This window comes from Heteronotia binoei, chromosome 1 (assembly GCF_032191835.1).
Source record: "Heteronotia binoei isolate CCM8104 ecotype False Entrance Well chromosome 1, APGP_CSIRO_Hbin_v1, whole genome shotgun sequence".
Lineage (NCBI taxonomy): Eukaryota > Metazoa > Chordata > Lepidosauria > Squamata > Gekkonidae > Heteronotia > Heteronotia binoei.
The window spans coordinates 91,301,797-91,323,321 of NC_083223.1; the positions used below are offsets into that span (position 1 = coordinate 91,301,797).

At 38.2% G+C, this 21,525-nt stretch overlaps 1 protein-coding gene across 1 annotated transcript in view; it reads right to left on the reverse strand.

Moving 5' to 3' along the window:
• The window catches only part of CCNC (cyclin C), a 29,328-nt gene extending 8,177 nt beyond the window's left edge, over nt 1-21,151 (reverse strand). The window contains exons 1-7 of the mRNA XM_060237499.1: nt 20,918-21,151; nt 19,832-19,938; nt 15,805-15,889; nt 15,563-15,632; nt 13,666-13,717; nt 12,925-12,980; nt 11,743-11,778 (exon numbers count right to left, since the gene is read on the reverse strand). Coding sequence (XP_060093482.1) covers nt 11,743-11,778; nt 12,925-12,980; nt 13,666-13,717; nt 15,563-15,632; nt 15,805-15,889; nt 19,832-19,938; nt 20,918-20,949 — 438 coding nt within the window. The 5' untranslated portion in view covers nt 20,950-21,151. The remainder of the gene's footprint in view (nt 1-11,742; nt 11,779-12,924; nt 12,981-13,665; nt 13,718-15,562; nt 15,633-15,804; nt 15,890-19,831; nt 19,939-20,917) is intronic.
• Nucleotides 21,152-21,525: the final 374 nt, after the last annotated feature.

The window sequence follows — 21,525 nt, forward strand, 5'->3', positions numbered from 1 at the left end:
ATATTATGGGCAGAATTACAAATAATTCTCTCCTTTTTAGAATGAATTAAATTTCTCTTCTCAAGAGTATGAAAATGGGGGGGGCGGGGCATCGCTGAGCAATGGCGGACGCATCTTAGTGAAGCTCCTCAACCGTCCCGGCTAAATCTGGGTGCTACAGCCAAGTCACAGACTCAGAATACGGTCCCAGATGGGAAAATCTTTAAAAACTAAAGTGAAGGCAAAAGATACAGCAAAAATCAAAGCGAAAGCTGCTGCAGAAGCCTCACCATTGGTAAGAGTCTTCTTTTCTCCAAACGATTCCCCGGTGCAGGAAAACCACTCTCCTTCGGCAGGCCCTAACGTGGCGCCCAGGCAGAACTCTCCCGGTAAAGAACAACCCGATACTGATGATGCCCCAATTTGTAGAAAAGACCTAATACAGCTGAGGGAGGATATCCATGTCTACTTCAAAGAAACTGTAGAGAGCTTACTAGCGCCAGTTAATAAGAGGGTGGAAGAAGTTGCAAATGACTTAGAAATAACTGCTAAAATGGTGGAACACACCACTGAAGTTTCGCTGGCTTTACAATCAGAATTAAAACAGCTAAAGAGTCACTACTTAACACCAGGGTGATAACTCTGGAAAATTGTTGGAGGACTCTAAACTTAAAATTTCGAGGGATCAAAGAAGGAGTGGAGGAAAATATGGACACAGCTACATTCCTATCTAAATAGCTAGCCAGGGTGTTTGCACAAGAAAACAGCGCAGCCCCTGCCATTGCTAAGGCAATGCGTTTGGGGCCTTTAGTGATAGCGCGAAACGGAAGACCAAGGGTTATACTAGCCCAATTCATATATCCTAAGACAAGAGAAAAGATCCTTCAGGAGGCTAGAAGACAAGGTGCACTGAGTTTTGATGGGCAAAAAGTGCTGGTGCTGCTGGCTTTGCCAACCGAGGCGCTGGAGAAAAGAAAAAAAACTAAAATTCTTTGCCACTAAGCTCTACAACGAAAACATAAGGTTTAGGTGTAGCCCAGTCTCCGACATACTGGTCTATAAAGGAGGCACGTTGTTTAAGGCATCAGACGTTGAGACGGGGAAATTGCTTCTGGACAACCTCAACATAAAACTGTCGAGAAGGGAATATTTGCGTGCCTTTTTGCCTGTATCAGAGGACCAACTCTCTCCTGCAGCAATCTAAAGTAACGACCAATAGAAACTACAAGATAGCAAATACTTGATGATAATGCAGAGTGTTTAAAGAGAAACTGTAAAACACAGACTTCACTAAAATGTCAACTGATTTTTGATTAGGTTAAATGAGTTTAAATAAATTACAAAAGGTTTTTGATGACTTATTACAACTTATATATAGTTATTTTAATCCTATTAATACTATTATTATGAATTAGATCTGGTAAAAATAATATGATTAAGAGTTGTAAATAATGAACTTTTGTTACTGTATTTTATCACTTTAAAATAGTTATTGATTGATATATGATGATGATGAATGGAATGTTTATAGATGATGTTTATAAATTTAGAGATGATGAATGGAATGTTTTTTGATTAATGTTGATAGATGAAAGGTAAATCAGAAGACATGATGGTTTTCATATAATTAATTAATACTTAAGTTAAATTTGTTTAGTAACTGAAAGGGGGGGAGGTAGGGTGGGGAAGGGATACAAAAATTTCAAATCACAACAAAGTTAAGGAGGGTAGTTAGTAATACACAGGGTTCTTAATAATAGGTTATGAAATTTAAAATCTGTGCAAGCAAACATTGCACATGTGTAAGGTTGAATATTTAGTACTGAAAATTAGTTTAGTATTCAGGGGATATATAGTTAATGAATTTGAAAAATGTTTGTATTAAGGAATTTATTCTTGGTTGATGAAATCTCATTTACAATTTCTGAAAAATGTTTTAATGTTAACTCATGCTAAATGAAGATGGTTTAGTTATAAGAAGGATGGGAGGGCTAGAGGAAAAAGTGCTCCTACCCTCTACTATAATCATGAAGGTTATAAAAATTTTTTAAATAATATAGTTACAAAGAGGATAGTTGGGGTTAGTTATTGTTTTAAGTAATAGATGTAGTAAATGTTTAAGATGTACTAATATGTCAAAATTAAGTGGTTATGTTAAGCAATATTGCATTGATAGAGTAGAGAAATTCAGGATATGAACTAATAATTGCTACCTTATTGTATGTTTGAGACTGTGTCTTATATGATGAGTCTGTTTTTGTAACATGAAGTCTAGAAGCTTTAACATACAAAATTGTATATATGGGAGTTTGCTTTAAAATCCCAGAGAGGGAAGGTAAGAGAGTTTATTTTAGTGTGACCTGATTTGCTGTAGTGTGATAGGCCTCCCTTGTTTGATAGGAAGGTTTCAGGGTAGGGAGAGTGTTGATAACTCCCTATAAGTGGTAAGGTGGAAAGAGGTTGGAACCTTAGCTCCTGGTGGGGCGTTAGTGTTAAGTGTTCTTATTTTTCAGTATTGTCTTATTTATTTTCTATTTAATAGATCAACCACATAACTTTTAACTTATTACTGCCTTAGTTTGGCAGTGATTTTCTCAATTTAATACAGTTTGCTTTAGTTTATTCTGGTTTAAAGTGCTGATTGAAGAAGGATATAACAATGTCTCAGCAGTACAAAATTATCATATGGAACTGTAAAGGCCTTAACAACCAAATCAAATGTAGACGTATTATTAACTTGCTTTGTAAGGAACGAGCTAACATTGTATTTTTACAGGAAACCCACCAAAAAACCAAACTTACGCAATTCTTGAAATCCGCATGGTTCTCTCAAACATTCCAAGCTAAGGGCACATCTAAGTCAAGAGGGGTTGCGATTTTAATTTCGAAGATCACTCCATTTCAAAGTCGGCTAATAAAAATAGATCCCTTTGGAAGATATCTATTTGTGCAAAGTGAGCTAAATGGTTCTCCAATCACCCTAGCATCAATTTACGCACCTAATTCGGCACAGACAGACTTTATTAAGGATATGCTAGAAGAGCTAAACGCTTTCAAAAAGGGGGAAGTAATCATTGGGGGAGATTTTAATTTAATTTCAGACCCACTTTATGATAAAACATACAAGCAAGGGAAACTTCTCCCATCTCTATTACACACATCTGTTTTGCAAAGTACTATGGATAGGTACAATTTGGTAGATGGGTGGCGTACGCTAAATCCCGCTGCCAGGAAATATACTTTTTTTTCTCCAGTACACGAGAGTTATTCAAGGATTGATTTTATTTTTCTTTCAAAATCTTATATGAATAACTTTTCTAATGCCTGCATTGGGTTGCGAAACATTTCTGACCATGCTTGGGTCTCATGTGATGTAACCTCACAAGACTCAGATAAAGGGCCTAGATGGACTCTAAACAAATTATTACTAACCAACTCAGCAATTTCTGAAGAAATTGAACAACAAATTAAAGAATACTTTTCATTTAATGCGAACTGTGGAGTTTCTCAGGAATGTGTCTAGGATACTTTTAAAGCAGTTCTAAGGGGTAAACTGATTTCTATTGCTTCTAAATGTAAAAAAGAAAGACAAAAAGCATTCTTGATTTGCAGTCAAAAATAGCTTTATTAGAAAAAAGACACATGAAATATGGGGGCAAGAAGACGCTCAAAAAATTAAATTTGGAAAGGAAAAAATTAGAATTAGTTGAAACTTCTGCTATTCAAAAAGAATTATTATACTAAAGACAAAAATACATGACTAGATCATCCAGGTCTCTCAAACTTTTGAAAAATAGGATCGCATATCAGAAATCAAACTCTTTGATCCGTGCCATTAAAAAATCTTCTGGTCAGATTGTATCCAACTCAAAGGATATAGTTGATTCTTTTCTTCATTTCTATAAAAACCTGTATGCCACATCTAACCCCAATCCTAAAGCAGCAGTCGAATATTTGAATTCTATTAAGTTCAATAAAGTCCTATCTCAGGACCATGCTTCATTTTTAGACAGACCAATTAATTCGATAGAACTGAATGCAGCTTTAACAAAATTTAAAAATAATAAAGCTGTGGGAAGAGACAGCTTCCCAATAGAATTTTAAAGCATTTTAAAGACAAGATTTTGGAACATCTTCTAAACACCTGTAACACTATAATGACTTCTGGTAAATTACCTAACTCTTGGAAAGAGGCTAGGGTCATTGTTTTACATAAGGCAGAGAAGGATAAATTGAATCCTTCTTCTTATCACCCTATATCAATTTTAAATCATGATTTTAAAACATTTTCTACTGTTCTTGCGGAAAGGCTAAATAAAATTATAGCACATTATATTAACAATGATCAATCTGGTTTCATACCAGGGCGATCTATAACTGATAACATCCGCAGAACACTCAATGTAATACAGTACAGTAGAACAACTAAAATCCCCTCCTTGATACTATCCCTAGATGCCGAAAAAGCATTCGATAAATTGGAAATTCCCTTTTTAAAGTCTGTCTTAACTACTATGCAATTTGGCCCTAATTTTGTACGTTCAATAGACGCGATTTATGACTCACTGAATGAACAACTAGTAATTAATCAATTTCGTTCTGATAATTTAATTTTAAACAGAGGAACTCGACAGGGATGCCCGTTGTCCCCGATATTATTTGTACTATCTCTAGAACCATTGGCTCACGCTGTGAGGGAAGACCCAGAAATAGAAGGCATTTTGCTGAATGGTACATCTCACAAAGTTAGCATGTTTGATGATGATACGTTATTTTATCTCAGTAACCCCTTGAATTCTTTACAAAAATTTTAAAAAGTCATTGATTTATTTAGTTTATTCTCTGGTTTCACAGTTAACTTTTTGAAATCAGAAATTTACCCTATGGTGATATCTCCTACTTTGAAACAAAACATTTTGAGCAAATTCACCTGTAAATGGGTAGAAAAATCTTGGAGATATTTGGGGATTAACTTCCCAGTAAACCTTAAAGATTTATTTCAGGCTAATTATTCCCCTATTATTCTCTCAGTCAAAAGGTTGATAGCAGAATGGTCAAAATGCAACTTTTCAATTTTTGAAAAGGTAGATCTCTTAAAATCCTTTTTGCTTCCAAAATTTCTTTATTTATTCCAAAATCTACCTATCCCAGTAAATAAGCAAGATTTAAGAAAATGGCAAAATACCTTTTTGGATTTTGTATGGAATTTAAGGCACCGCAGAATTGCATTGTCTCTAATTTCTAAACTGACAGCGCTTGGAGGTTTGGGAGTGCCGCTCCTTAAGAAGTACTACTTAGCATCCCAGTTAAAATTTATTCTTTTTTATGCATTACCAGAGTGATGCCTCTTGGCTTAGTATAGAAAAGGCTGCATTAAAAGATTCTTTACTACATGAGAATATCTGGCTTGGGAAATTTGAAAGACCAAGGTTAATTTTGGACAACCCATTTCTAGAACACACACTTAAAATCTGGGATCAATACAGAGAAATTCTAACTCCGGCAACATCACCGTTCATGTCTTTTCTTGGTCAATCATGGTTTCTTCCGGGGAAAACATTAGGTGATTATAAAATTTGGAGAGATAAAAACATATTTAGGCTGGTAGATATTACAACGAATGGCAAACTAAGCACAAAATTACAATTAGAATCAAAATACAAAATAACAATCCCCTGGATGCAGTATCACCAGCTGTTTGATGCTCTACACAAGGTTATACCGCATACTGGTGTAGATAGAACTCTAAATGCATTTGAATCTCGTTTAAAGGCTGCATCCTCCTCTGTTAGAGGAGCAGTTTCCTGTATCCATAGAGTACTTAATGGAAAAGATTGGGACCAAGGTTCTTCACAACAGAATCAATGGCATAAAGACTGTGAGAAAATATTTTCAGAAGAGCAATGGAAATCCTTATGGAAAACGTTTTTATTTAAATCCAGATCTACATATATTAGAATACGAAATTTTAAGGTATGGTCTCGTTGGTACTTTACTCCATATAAATTGTTGCAAAGTAACTTGATCCCATCTTCAAGTTGTTGGAAAAGATGTGGGGGTATGGGTACTCTGAAACATTGCTGGTGGGACTGTCCACAAATTAAAGATTTTTGGAAATCAGTGATTAAAGTAACAGGGGAAATAATAGATTTCAACATCCCATTTTTGCCAGAATTTGTCCTGCTAAATATCTGGCACCAAAAACCTTGCTCTAATTTAAAACTAGAACTTCTCTCATTATTGCTGCTAGCAGCCAAAATCAATTGGAAATTGGATAGATGCCCTACTATGCATCAATGGTATGATAAAGTCTGGGATTTAATGATCCAGGATAAGCTATCTGCAAGTATTTTAAGATATGAAAATCCAATGTTAGCTGATAATTTTGTTGAAAAATGGTTTTTCTTCCTTTCTTATATTAACAAGAACTAGTCCATCTGTACAAAAAAAAATCTAGACTTCATTCTGTACTAAGTACATATTTATGCCTTCCATGTGATCTTTAAAGTATATACATATGAATATATGGGTGTGTAAATGTATGTATGTAGGTGTTTATTTATTTTCTTGCTCTTCTTTTTTTTGTGTGTGTGGGTTATTGTAAAGAAAAAAAATTGCTCATAGTTCATATTATATAATTTATACATTGACGTAAATTGATAACTGCCATTTTGCTGATATACCAAAGAGCTTGGTTATGTTGTATTGAATTATTAAAAATAAAAATTGTGAGTTATAAAAAAAGAGTATGAAAATATCTGGGGTTTTATGCTACATTATTTAAGTGATCAAAAATCATATATTGGGAACATTCTCTGATAATATAAGGGAAAATTCTGGCTTTTATGATATAATTTAGAAAATCTTAAAATTTTTATTGTCAGTGTTTGATTTTGTATGTACTACAAGTTTTTAAAATAAATGTACTATGATTTTAAAAAAATAAAAAATGTCTGTGTTAGAAAATACCTGGAGACTTTGGGGGTGGATCCAGGAGAGGGTGGGGTTTGGAGAACATGGTACAATGCCATAGAATCCATCCTTCAAAGCACCCATTTTCTCCAGGGGAGCTGATCTCTGCCAGTTGTAAGATCAGTTGTAAAGCAGGAGAAATCCAGCACCCCCACCCAGAGGCTGGCAACCCTATGTTATGTTTTAGAATATTATCCTTGTCACACCTTAGCAAGTACAAATATCAATATGGCAGCCATCCAAAGATTCTCCTTTACCAGTGGTGATCAACATGTGTCATCAGTGTTACAGGTGCTTTGGGCAAAAATCACAGCCCAACTCCTATACAGAGCTAAGCTTTTGGTTCTGTCATGATCCTAGGCCTAGTGAGGCCTATAGACTCCAAACAAGCCTGTTATCTGAATAACTATAGGGCCTACATATCCCAGGATCTCTTTGTCCCTCTGACTGGGTGGGCAGCAGTTTTGGAAGGAAAATTTTCCCAGTGGAGACCAGAGAGGTGGGACCTGGAAGGAAGGTGGAGGGGAAGGCCCATCTAGAGAGGCAGTGTCGTTTCCTCTGGGAAGGTTGCAGCAGGAGTGTACCCTCATTCAGGGAAGGGTGAGTGAGTTGGAATTAGGAGGGAACATATAGTCAATTGTGTCAGGGTTTTTTATTTTGCATTGAACCACCTTTACTGTTTCCATGTTCACTATTGCATTAAAAATTACAACCCACTTGCAATAAACTTATTGTTGTCATATTGCCTGGGTCTGCACTCCTCTTCAGTCACAGATAAAATGTGCTTGCTGAGAAGGAAGACAGGGGTACGGGGGGGGTGCTCTGGGCCTTCCCAGACAGACCCTTACCAGAGTGGTGGCAGCCATTAGAAGGCCCTTCCTGGTGCCCTGCAAGTGTGACAGATTCCAACATGGAACACCATCCAATCATCTTTCCTTCATGCATTGTTTGACACTCGTAAATGTCTTGCTTCATAAGAACATAAGAGAAGCCATGTTGGATCAGGCCAATGGCCCATCTAGTCCAACCCTCTGTGTCACACAGTGGCCAAAAAAACCAAATGCCATGAAGAGGTCCACCAGTGGGGCTAGAAGCCCTTCCACTGTGCCCCTCAAAGCACAAGAATACAGAGCATCACTGCCCCAGACAGAGAGTTCCAACAATAAGCTGTGGCTAATAGCCACTGAGGGATCTCTGCTCCATATGCTTATCCATTCCCCTCTTGAAGCTGTCTATGCTTGTAGCCACCACCACTTCCTGTGGCAGTGAATTTCACATGTTAATCACTCTTTAGGTGAAGAAGTACTTCCTTTTATCAGTTCTAACCTGACTGCTCAGCATTTCATTGAATGCCCACGAGTTCTTGTATTGTGAGAAAGGGAGAAAAGTACTTCTTTCTCTACCTTCTCTATCCCATGCATAATCCTGTAAACCTCTATCATGTCACCCCACAGTTGACGTTTCTCCAAGCTAAAGAGCCCCAAGCATTTTAACCTTTCTTCATAGGGAAAGTGTTCCAACCCTTTAATCATTCTAGTTGCCCTTTTCTGGACTTTTTCCAATGCTATAATATCTTTTTTGAGGTGCGGTGACCAGAATTGTACACAGTATTCCAAATGAGGCCATCACCATCCCTATGCCTTGGTGATGGCATAAAACAGTTTGCAACCTCTGCTTGATTTGCTGCCCTAAAGTTTAGACTATTTTTTCTCAATTCTTTCCTCTCCTTTTGCTTTTGTTATGCTCTGACTCCTTTGGAAGTCACTTTTGGGATTCTAAAAAGGCAGGTCTAGGATTTTCCCTCTCTGACTTTGTCTGAGTCAGGTTTTGATAGAGCTTTTACTCTGATTCAAGAACAGCTCGAACTATTACACTGGAGTCATCTTTTATCAGGTGCTCAACAAATCTCCATTGTATCTAGGCTTTACTCCTTCAAGACCATTTTTCAGCGATAAGTATCCCTACTCTCTTATGATTCCCTCTTATTGCCAGCTCTTTCCTGTCCTGTTTCAATGCATTACCTATTGCTGATTCTTTTTGAAAGATTTTCCAACATGCTACATGGCCAAAGATTCTGTTCTTGTGGACTCTGACACACCCTGACACACTTTTTCTTCACTTACAAATTATATGACAGTTTAAGAGCTTCTTTGGTAACTCCCCTTCTGGTAATTTTTCCCAGGCATTCAGAGGACTGTTACTTGCCTAGCCTCCTGTCCAGAAATGAAAACCACACCTTTCTGACAGTTCCCGCATACATCTTGGCTGCACTAAAAATTGAGCTACTGCCATTCATTCAGTGTCCAGCTAAACATACAGTGATTCTGTGGCTATTTTGATTTAAAATCATGTATTCAATATTTACTTTTTTCTAAAATGCTGAATGTTCCTTTTTTCATGTATTCCTATTATTGTTATATTATTTTGTCTAAAAGCCAATGTGCTATGTAGACTTCCTTGAATAAATAAATGAGAATGAATATGGGGGCTACTTCCACACATACAAAATGCTATGAAAGCAGCAGCCACCTTCTCATGCTTGGAGAACTGCCTGCCCAGTAGGAGAAGCAGAATGCTTAGTTACTTTAGCATATTTCAGGCGCTGATGGAAGAACAACTGTACAAAAAAAGAGTATGCAGGTCTATTCAAAGAAAGATATATGGGGCTTCAAAACATAATTCCAACAAGGACCTTGTGTTCTTTAATCGGGATCCCCTTACAGTATAATGTAAATCTCTTGAATCCTTAATATAAACCTGTGGTAAAAGTATCTGCATCTGTTAAAACTAATATAAGATTCAGATAGCCATGTACAGAAAATACTTTTAACATTTTTTTAAAAATCTCATTTTGCAGCTAACCCTAACCCTCTCTCCAAAACAGCCAGTCAGCTATTCTTAGCTATCTTACTTTTACCAATAATCTATAAAAGGTTTCCTAGGAGATTTTAGAGTCAGTCGGGGGAAAGATGAAGAAATTGTAATATGGGCTATATTGTGGGGGGCTAGGGGATCCATCATGAGGGCTATGACAACAGCCCATTAACAAAGAGGTATGGAACCTTTCACCACTGCTTCCATTAAATAATATACTTTGTATCTTTATCTACCCCAGAACCCATACAGTACTTGCTGCACATTCTACATCAGCCATGATTCCTATGGTACTTGCATCTTGATAAGCTGAGACCACAATACAGCTTCAAACTAAAGATGTTTAAATTGGACTGCCCAGGATTCTGGGTCTTGATTCAGTATGTATAGGGAACACTGCCCAAGGCAAACTATGATTGTACCTACTACAACTACTTCCTCCTAAAATATATCTCCTGACATTTTGTAAATAGGCATAGCTGTCCACATCTCATCTGGGTATCTCAGACAAGGGCTACACTCTGGGTTTTGTTCATTAGCAGTAGCTAGTACCTTGTTAGAGCTGTACTAGCTACTTTGCAGTGTTACTCACATAAACAGCATGCAAAGAAGTATTGCCATCTGCAAGATTGCCAATTAAAACAGCAAGCTGGGACACTCTCTTGCAACTAGATCTGTTTGCAGATTAATTACTCCATTTTACGTAGCAAGAGACTCCTGACAGAGAAAAGCTACAGGGTGCATTCACACTACACTAAATAGTGCATTTTGCAACAACAAAGAACAGCAAAAATCCAGTAGCAAAACACATTATTTAGTGTAGTGTGAACATACCCATAGCCTACCATTTAGCATTTTTCTTATCAGTAAAGCAACTTCTGTTTAGTTCATCAGCCTATTGTTTCTCATAGGAGATTAGTGCTTCTTCACAATGAATTCCTGTGATATTGCAGAAGCAGTTTACATATATGGTTCATATGCATAAACATATGAGACTTTTCTCACAATCTTGGAAAGTTATTCACTTGTGTAAATACAGTTCCATTCCCAGGGGTGGCCCTAGGCAAAGCCCCACCCCACCGCCCTCCTCTGTAGCGTCCACCCACCACCTGCACCCTTCTGCCCCTCCGTGGACCACGGGCAAAGCCATAGGAGGGCAGCGACATGCCAACTGGCCGGTATCACTCCACCTCTCTTCCGGAAGTTCCAGAAGGGAGGCAGAGCGATACTGCCCAGCCACTGTGTGGCCTCTCTGTGACGCTCAGAGGGTACCACAGGGCCACATGCCGGCTGGGCACCCTCTCCACCCTCCTACAGCTTTGCCTGAGGCCCACAGGGGAGGCAGAAGGGTGCAGGCAGTGGTGCGGTGCAGAGGAGGGCAGTGCAGGAGGCATTTGTCTAAGGCACCGGAGGGGGGAAGCCCAATTTGGCCTAATTTGCATAGTGGCAGGGCCACCTCTGTCCATTCCATGACTTTTGCATTTGCTTTAAAGATTTTTATGGACACTGTTAACAACTGACAACACATTGACTTCTGCTTCATGTGATTTGGTATTTCTCCCATAAATTGCTCCTGGTGCCAGGAGATACTACAGAGATAAGCATGGGGGCAGAAGGAGGGAAGGAATGAAACATTAAGTCAACACTGACCATAGACAGGTATATGCAGAAGGCCCCAAGCTCTATCCCTGGCATTACCAATTAAATAACCACAGGCAGCAGTAGCTGAATAAGACTTTCTTCATATGAGCCTACAGAGCACTACTTATAATCAGAGCACACAATTCAGAACAAGAGAACAAGAAGAAATAATGGTGAAACTTCATATATGCTTTGATATATCCCATTTTGCATATGCAACAAGCAACATATTTTTATTACATACAATCAAAACAATATGGTAATAAACAGACTTACCATTAATTCTAAAAGATAGAATTCACATTCTAGTATCTGCAAAAAAATTAAAAAATGATGAGATCAATCACATCCATTTCAATAGGAAGAGGAGGGACATTCACAGCCTAAGCACATTAATCTGGATGTGAGTTCACCATACTTTAGGTGACTTAACTTCCAAGCAAGTATGCTTAACATTACTGTGCCTTCAAGATGAAATAAGCATCAGGAATAACCTATATTTAGATGTTAACTATTAAATAATAGCATATTCACACATACACACACTGTGTAAGCAAAGCCATTCCATAATGCTTTGAGCTAACAAATGCTGAAGTGTATGAATGCTGTGAAGTAGTGCAAGTCTCAGAAAACAAAGATCACCTTTGCATCTGATGTTCAAAGACATCTTCCACTACTGCCCCATTACAATGCCTTTTGTTTAGGTTTTGCAAAGGGAACAATGTAAGCTTCTAGTACTTCTTTGCAAACATTGAGCAAAGTGAAACCTTTAGTTTCACTCCCTCATTTAGCATTCCGCTGGGCTGTCAGACTGTTCATAACAGGCAAGTGGAGTGACAATTCTAAAGCTTGCATATCAATGCAACATCCCCACCCTCTGCTTCCTCCATAGCCTTCTTCAAAGTGGTGAGGAAAACAAAAACATTTTTAGAGGTTTGGATAGGGTTTCAGAAAGAAAGAAAAAACACTACTGTGCACATGCTATGGTTAAAGCAAGGAGATAGTTTCCTACAGTCCAATATGACCATTCACAGTAATCAGCAAATTTGAAATTTATGCATTATTTATATATGTATATTTTTACATATATGAGAGCAAGATGTAGGATTGCTTGGTACCAGTACTTCAAATACTGCAGAAAGATATAGATCTAGTGTTTCACTAGGGGTTATAATTTTATCTCTCTCTCCAGAGAGTTCACATGTTTACATTTCTTTCAGTGCAGTCCTAATGACAGTTACACCTAAGCCCTTTAACTCCAAGCAACGTGCACAAGTGATTTAAATTCCACTTCTGTAGGAATCAAGTTGCATTTAAAAAATGAGCTTTCTTCCAAAAGGGTGTTTAGATGGCAGTGTCAATTTACTAATTACAACTAGCTATGTTAACATAAACCATATTTCTATGATCGGCCTGTCTTTGCAGTTGAAAAGGTTTGTTTACATACAGCAAACTTACATGATTCATCCTATAAGGAAATTCCTTTGGAAAGGCATACGAAAACCTAGTTTTCACTGCAGTAAAGAAAAATCAAAAGATTTAAAATAAATGATGAAGCAAAACCAACATACTTATTTCTGTCTCAACATGAAGCCCTACACACAAGAGTCTACTTAAGCACTGGGGACAGAAACAATACTTACCTATGAAGGGGAGAGGAAACTCTTATGGGCATGTACACAATGTTTTTTCTCTAATTCTGGACCAGATATTGGCAAGAGAAATTGGCACTTTTTGTAGCATATAATCATTACAGATTAGACTATAAAATCCAACTGCAATAAGCATGCAGAAAACATTACTGAATAGACTGAACATGACTAAATGAACCAAAACAAAAAAGAGCATGTTCCCCTTCCTTTACTGAATTTTAGAATTAAATTTCAAAAGTATCTACCTACTACCATAGAAACATTCATCAGTCTAAAGAAACTAATCTCACAATATGTAAACAAATAACTAATTCTGGGGGGGAAAAACCCTGAATTTAAAAGTATCAGTGCTATCAAGAATACTACATTTATTTTCATCTCTTCTAGGACTGAAAACTGACTCCACTGGAGAAATGTATATCAAGAACACTTGTAGTCCATAAATTAAAAATAAATAGCATTACTAACAAGCATTCTCTGACGACAGCTTCCTATGAAAGGAACAAATCATTTTAGCTATGAAATTGCACACAGAATTAACACTTACATACAGAAGTAGCAGCAGATATCAACCTTGTGTTTGAGACTACACCAAATTCCTAAAGAAAAAAACAGAAATTACACAGGAAGACATGCTGTGCTACTGCCATACTGGTGACAGAGACAGTCATTTAAGATAGATAAGGTAAAGTTAAGGATAGGTAAGGTAAAGTTAAAGATGTGCAAGCACCAGTCATTTCCGACTCCCGACTCTGGGGTGACGTCGTATCACGATGTTTTCACGGCAGACTTTTTATGGGGTGGTTTGCCATTGCCTTCCCCAGTCATCTACACTTTCCCCCCAGCAAGCTGGGTACTCATTTTACCAACCTCGGAAGGATGGAAGGCTGAGTCAGCCTTGAGCCAGCTACCTGAACCCAGCTTCTGCCGGGATCGAACTCAGGTCGTGAGCAGAGCTTAGGACTGCAGTACTGCAGCTTTACCACTCTGCGCCACAGGGCTGCAAGGATAGGTAAACTTCTCACGAAATAAATGTAGGCCAAAGGGTCCCCTTTCCATGCTAAGCTGCAAGCATTATGGGAAAAGCCAACTCAGCCCATGTCCAACTCCACATCAGCCCAAGATGAGTTGTGTAAGCAGGAACTTCCTCAGTCCCTTGCCAGCCTGTAGTTGCTGATGAACTGCAATAAATAAAACTGACAATAAAGATTTCTATTTTTTCCGCTTTTCTTTCAGCAGAATCCTTATCACTTGCAATACATTATGATGTTCAGACTGCTGTCACCAAAGAGCAATCCAGGCAACCTGCATTGGAAATCCTGTTTGCTCATAGGACAGAGGGCATCAACATACTTTGATGCTAGCAGAATTACGCCTCTTATAAAGCCGGGGAAAAGCATAACCCTGGTGGAGAAGTGTAATTGGCATTTCCAAAATTCCAACAGTTGGGACTAAGAGAAACTAGTAGTTTGGCCAACCCAACAATAGATTAAGTCAGTCTTTCAAAAATTTATTGTGTATAGCCACCGGCCATTACAAAACAAAAAAGTTCCCAAATAACACCTTAAAAGTTCCCCAATGATAGATTAAAGTAAGCACAAATAGACATTAAGGGGGGTCTCTTCTTTTTCCAGCAGAAAATCTTCCTCAAAGTTAAGCAACTTCTCTTTAGGATCCTCATAGAACTAATTCTGAATACAGTCCCAGAATGCAGATTAAAAAATCCACAAAATGGGCCATGTGCACAAAAGAGGAATTTTCAACAAACCTGGGGAAATACCTATGTTTGCTGGAGGATCTTTTAAAAAATGGAGAGGAAATTTGCAAAAACTCCCAATCCAGAGAGAAGCATTATCTGCAGTTGCACAGATAGCACACAGGAACCAGATCTTGGGACGCTACAGTGCGCAAGAGTGAAGGAGACTGGTGGTAGGGGGAAAGAAGTTGGACACACAGGGATAAAGGGCAGGCAAGCAAGGCTGGGGAGGGAAGGAAGAAAGAAAGGTGGATTGTTGCTGCCAGTATTGCCACTGCTAGGTAGCATAAAAGCTGGCAGGTAGCACAGCAGTAACTGGGAAAAGGCAGCAGAGGAGGAATTTCCAGCTACAGTTCACAGCCCTACCAAGGACAGAAGACAGAGTGATAGACAAGAGGAAGGGGAGCAAGAGAAGGCAACTCAGCTGCTTTTTCCTTCTCCAGTGCCTGTTCCCATACAGGAGATAAACAGTGGCAGCCAGGAAGAAGCAACAGCAGCCCTTCTTCCCTCTGCACTTGCTATACAAGCCCCCGACAGACAAAGTGGGCAAGTAAGGGCAACTCTGAAAAGGAGAAGGCATCAGCAACACCATCCCCACCAGACAAGTTCCCCACAGGACCTATTTGTTAATGTTTATTTCCTATTCCCATCATAATAATAGACTTCATAACACAGTACCACTTCTTACCTCTACTTTGGATGCCAAAAACACACATGTGGGAGCCATCAATACTGGATCTATACTTTTTAGGGAGTATCTGAAAAATTACAATATATGCATGTTACCCAGTTATGCATCAAGAATACTATATGCTCCTCCAACAAAGTTACAGCCATAAACCTAAAAGATCTGTACCTTAGAAAGAAGGAAAACATGGCTGTGGACTTAAAATTTAATAAATGTCCTACTGGCATGGCATATTGCCTTACCTGGCATAGAACCTCTTGAAGTAGACAGTAGCTGTGGCAATAACTTGTTGCCTAAGTTTCAGATGTTCACCTAAGGCCTGGATAACTTACAAACAAAAAGAAAGAAATAGAATTTTAAATCTGAGTACAGCTTTGAAAGTGTTTAAGTTTATCAAAAGTATGGTAGTGGCTGTGCCCAAAAATAAAAACTGCACAAGAAACAAGTTCAGAATCTATCAAAGTAAACACAACATTCTCCTAGACCATAGCCTAAGAGTTTTTGGCAACCCCAATAGTAACTTGACTTCTTTAAAACAACAACAAACGACTGTTTTTTTCACATGCTAGCAGCTCCACAGCTCATTTCAAATCAAACTGAAATTTAAGCATAGCAAACAGGAACAGTTGTTTTATTAAGGCTGTAATCCTAAAAACTCTTTTATGAGAGTAAATCCTATGAAATAATATGAGACTCACTGCTGAACAGACTAGTTTAGGATTGCTCCTTAAATGTAGCTTAGCAACAACAACCTATAAGATATAGCACATACTCCTAAGGTACTCCATGATAATCCAGCTCTCCTTCATCCTCTACAGTAAAATATCAGTAATTTACATCACATCCTTTTTGGCTTCATTAGTATTTACAGTGTTTATTATTTCACTGATTCTTCTTGTGTGTTATTTGTTATGAATTATTTTGCAATCCTTCTATAGGCTTTATATTTTTCAACAGAAAATCATCTTCACTGAACAAGTGCTGACCAGGGAGACTTATGCCTACATTTTACAGATGCAGAGGATTGCAGCCTTTGTATTAAAACGCTGTGCAAGTTCAGATCATTTCTCCCCAACTCTGCAAAGTCAATAGCACACATTTTTTTTCCATTGTGTGAAACTAAGACCAGGACATGGTGATTCCTCCATGATAAGCCAATGGTTTTGCACTTAAACCCAAGTCAAAGTGCAATATACTATCAGCTAAACCAAATTTGCTTAAATCCAGGCAAATAGTTCTTATGCCCAGTTTATAAACATAATCCCTTCAAGTTATTTAAACCTCAAAGATCAGAACAAGGAGGCATCTAGTAAATACATGGGCAATATCTCAAAAGCAAAAAGAAAAGGAAAACACTTTGGCTTTATGTTTAACCTATGGAAATTTTTTATTCACGCTAGAGAAGTCCCAGTAATTGCAATGGCACTACTCCAGAGTACATGGTTAACTACAGCAAGCTCAAAGAGATTGACTGAATAAAATCAGAGCATCCCAATTTATGTTGAAACATAGCCTCCCATGTTAAAATGCATCATAAAATGGATGTTATCTGTCCAACGAATTCCACTGCCAGTATCAACATGGTCACTGGATTTGGCAGAGGCAGCAGGTGTTTGAAGAATGACATATTTAGTCTAGGGAAAGGGAGCAGGGCGAGAGAGACCAGAGGAAGTAGTCAGCTGCTTCATCACTAGCCTTGCCTGCCAGTTGGCCAAGAAACAGCCCTGGTGTCAGCTGTGCAGGTAGCTCTTCTTTGGCCTTCCAGGCAAAGGAGAAGTGCCAAGCATGTCAGAAGCATCCGTCTGGGACACCGAGCAGAGGTGGAAGTACAGAATGAAACATAAGGTGATCACTTGGTATTTTTCCTGAATTCCCTCATCCATTCTTAATTTGAATATGGCAGTGCTATGTCACTACCCTGCCATTTTCAAATAGTGCTGCAAGTTATGCCATTTTACTTTACGCATCCATGCACATTTTTTTAAAGGCTGGCAGCCAGACAAGGAATCTGCACAAGATAAATAGCTAAAGAAACTATTGTTACAATTCTGATCAACCTGAGGCCATATTGTAATACCATCAGTATCCAATAAAACAAATATACATTCAGACAAAATATAGTCAGAGTAAAACAATATATTAGTTAGCAACAGTACAAATGTTTTTACTGAGCACTAGCAGTTTATATCCAAAACCATCAACTCTCCATCTCATCCTAATTTCATAAAAAGCTGTGGAAGTAGTGTTACTAAAAAGACTGTAAACTCAGAGCCAGGACGTCTCCCATTCCAGCCATACAGCTCTTGAGTTGGAGCCAGACAGGTCTTCACTCAGCCCCCCTTATTACAGCCCCATCCCACATGGCTTTTGCCCATAAAGGTCCCATGATCTCCAGGCATAGTATTTTTGGTAATTAAAGGCAACTCCCTCCTCTCTTTTTCATCAAAGAACCAGTGGTTGGATCCAACCCCTCATCTTAACTCAAACCCACTGCACAGCCTAATAGTGCAATACTACACAGAGTTATACCATTCTTAGCCCACTGACTTTAATGGACTTAGCAGGATAGAACTCTGATTAGGACTGTGTTATAAGAGACAGCATATTTACTCTGTTACATGGTTCTGCTCATTTTTATGTGCTAAGATTAATTTTACATGAATGCTTTCTCACATATTTTTGTTAGCACAGTCAAAATATCAATGAATCTCTCTTTTTCCTTAGGGATATCCTCCCATGGATGGGATATGAGAGGGGCATAAGATCCACATCATATGTTATCATTTGCCACCTGTTGTTTCTGCTGAGAGTGTGGAATTTAGTCTCCAAACACAGTATTCTAAAGACAGAGCATTTTAGTGACGCTGCCCTCTGTTGTCACTCTACAATTCATAACAAAAGTAGAAGAGAAATTAAGCAGCTTGCCAAACATTTTCAGGAAAGATAAAATAAACTTACTGCAACCCAGATCTGAGAAGGTCAGAGGCTTTAAAGTGTGGCTGTTTTATTCAGACATAAATATGTGAGCCTTCTTGTATTTTATTAAACCATCTAATTTGTTTTCTCTAGAGGAGTGATGTTAGACGCTTCAGAGCATTCCAACAGATAATTGTTGCAAATTCTTTCAATTTGTTATGAGATTTATTCTTTCAATTTGTTATGAGATTTATTCTGGGCATAAAGCCATTGATTCATATGTTGTTCTTTTCAAGAGGCCAAAAACTCTAAGTTAGCCAGAAGGTGGGGAGGAGAAGGAAGAGTGGTTTCAGATTTACACAAAAACCTAAAACCAAATTCTTAGCCTTACTGTGTCCCAAACAATGGTTTAAAAGTTAAAACCACAACACTGCCATCAAAACCTCAGCCTCAGAACTTAGTAGAAGGAAACGGTCTCTAGGATATCAGGATATCTTGACAAAGGAAGTAGCAACAGAAGAGGAGGAACAATATATCCAACACGGAAACAGAATCAGAATAAAACCATACAAACACCCAGTCACATCAGAAAGTTCTTAGGGAAACTGAAACACATAAGGCAAGTTAAACATGCAAGGCAAGCCATTATTCTACTTAACCATTTACAATATGGGGATAATAATTCCATATTGTAATATAAGCAAGAGATCTGAAAAAGAACCTTGACTACTGAAGCAAGAGCTGAGAATTCTGCTGACTTTTCCAAAAGCATTGAAAAACTACTCTTGTTTATGTTTAAGAAACAATAATAACATGTTCTTCTCCACTGCAATAGATAAACCAATACACTCCATGTATTCAAATTAAGTTTCGCTGATTCCAATCACATTTATTTCTATGTAAGGGTCATTCAGACTAAAGCCTTAATTTGATTTGTAGAACTGCATCCTGTGGACTTTGAGACTCATTCAACTTAGCTCCTGTATGTCCTATCTTTTCAGACTTACTGCACCATTGCTTAGATTGTTGCACCTGAGTCAAGACTAGCACCTAAAGATGAACATGCCATAAAGCATTGTTGCTTACTGACAGAACCATGTTTTGTATGCTCAATGGTCTAGAAAGAAAGTGTATGGATATACACACCTTAAAAAACAGCTATGAAGTCCTAAACAATGAGTTTCTTTTAAATTATACTATATTGGTAGGGAATATTAAGACTTCAGGAAAGTTTATTTTCAAGGTTTCCAGTATTGCAATGACTCATTCCACTGTGACTAATATTTAAGAAATTAGCTCAAACTTTCATAACATTGTAACTCAGAAGGGCAAGTTAAAATGTAACTATTTTACCATTTGTAAAAAATATCTGAAGCTTCCAATATTCTTCTTCTGCCAAAAATTTCAAATCCTTTTGGCGTTCCTTCAACAGATCTTGTTTATCCAAAATCCATTGTAAGCTACGGGAGCGGGAGAGAGAGAGAAACAGCTTTAAAAGTTATTACACAATGTAAATACATAATTTGTAGCAGGATCCTACAAGGAACAAAATTATTTCAGTTTCCATTATATACCCTATGCCAGAACTACAGAACTATCCCAGATATTCTGAGACAGGAAACACACACATCCTAAACAGCTACATAAATACAAATGCTGTTTTATAAATAAAGCATCATGGTTTCTAATGTTGTGTTTAGTTACTGGGTACAGCTCATTTATTTCCTAACACAGAAATCTCCGCATTTAGGTATTAGGTATGAATAATTATATTTATGACTTAAACATAATGAGCTTAAGTATAGGAAGTTATCACCTTGTAGAATTCACTGTCACAAAATACAGCAATACCAATTAATGTAGCTGACTTCAGAAGGGGACAAGACAGATTCATGGAGGATAGTTCTATCAATAGCTATACACCAATTAAATGGAACCTCCTTGTTTGGAGCTAATAACCCTCTTCCAAGAGCATTCTGATTGGCAACTATTGAGAGGGTGTTTAACTAGATGGACCATTAGACTGATTCAGTACGGAGTTGTTTACTATGTACTTGTTCCATAGATCTTTAAAACCAAGAAGCATAATACTCTTCAGTCTGAAGGACACAGTATATTTTCCACACACAGACTCTAGTTATTTTTACTATAATTAGAAACAGGGAACCTTTCCCCTTCAGTGAAGTCATAATAAGCGCATAATACATTTTTTAAGAGCTATTCTGGTCGTATTGTTAAAGCTTCAAACTTCAAACACAACCATTCCATTCATGCTCCAAATACCCGCTATACATAATATTTGAATCCTTATTCACTATACAGAACAAACTGCACCTGCCCTTTACAGTGCCCCCCTTCCCCGCACCGATTAAACCACACAACCTCTTCCCACCCTCCGAGGCACCCAGAGCAGGGAGCAAGGGCCACGAAATCACTCACTAGTGCGAGCTCTGCCAAAAATTCCCTGCCATGTAGAGGAGTCGGGGAAGGTTTTCCTCCTTTTTGCTTGCTCAGGCGGACTGTGGCAAACCCAGTCCCGAATGCAACAGTCTCTTCTTTCCCCTCTGCAGGACAAGGAACAGCTTGCGAAGCAGGAAGGAGTCTGCAAAAGCGGCAACACTCATACAGACAGCAACCTGCGCCCGGTCCTGTGTGTGTTTCCTCAGCCTGCCGGCTACTCTCAACTGCCTGGCAAATCAGTTCCCAAGCAACTAAGTTCCGCCTGTGGATATGAAAAGGGCGAACCACCTCCTCCCTGCTTATGGTCGGATCTAGACTAAACGGCCTTGATCATAAAAGGCTTCCTGCAAAAACAAGAATATTTTGACAAGAAACGTGCCGTTCATTGTTACCCTCTGCCCAGATGTGTTCCCTCAAGGATGCTGTTCTGTGTAGCAGTTACATCACATTTACTCCAGCAGCCAAATTGTATTGTACACTGTCTCACATAGGTTGGTATGTTGAGACGTGAGGAATAAATATTTTATAAAAATAAAATATACCAGAAACGTGTGGAATACTTAGCCAATAGCCAGGGAAGAGCCTTC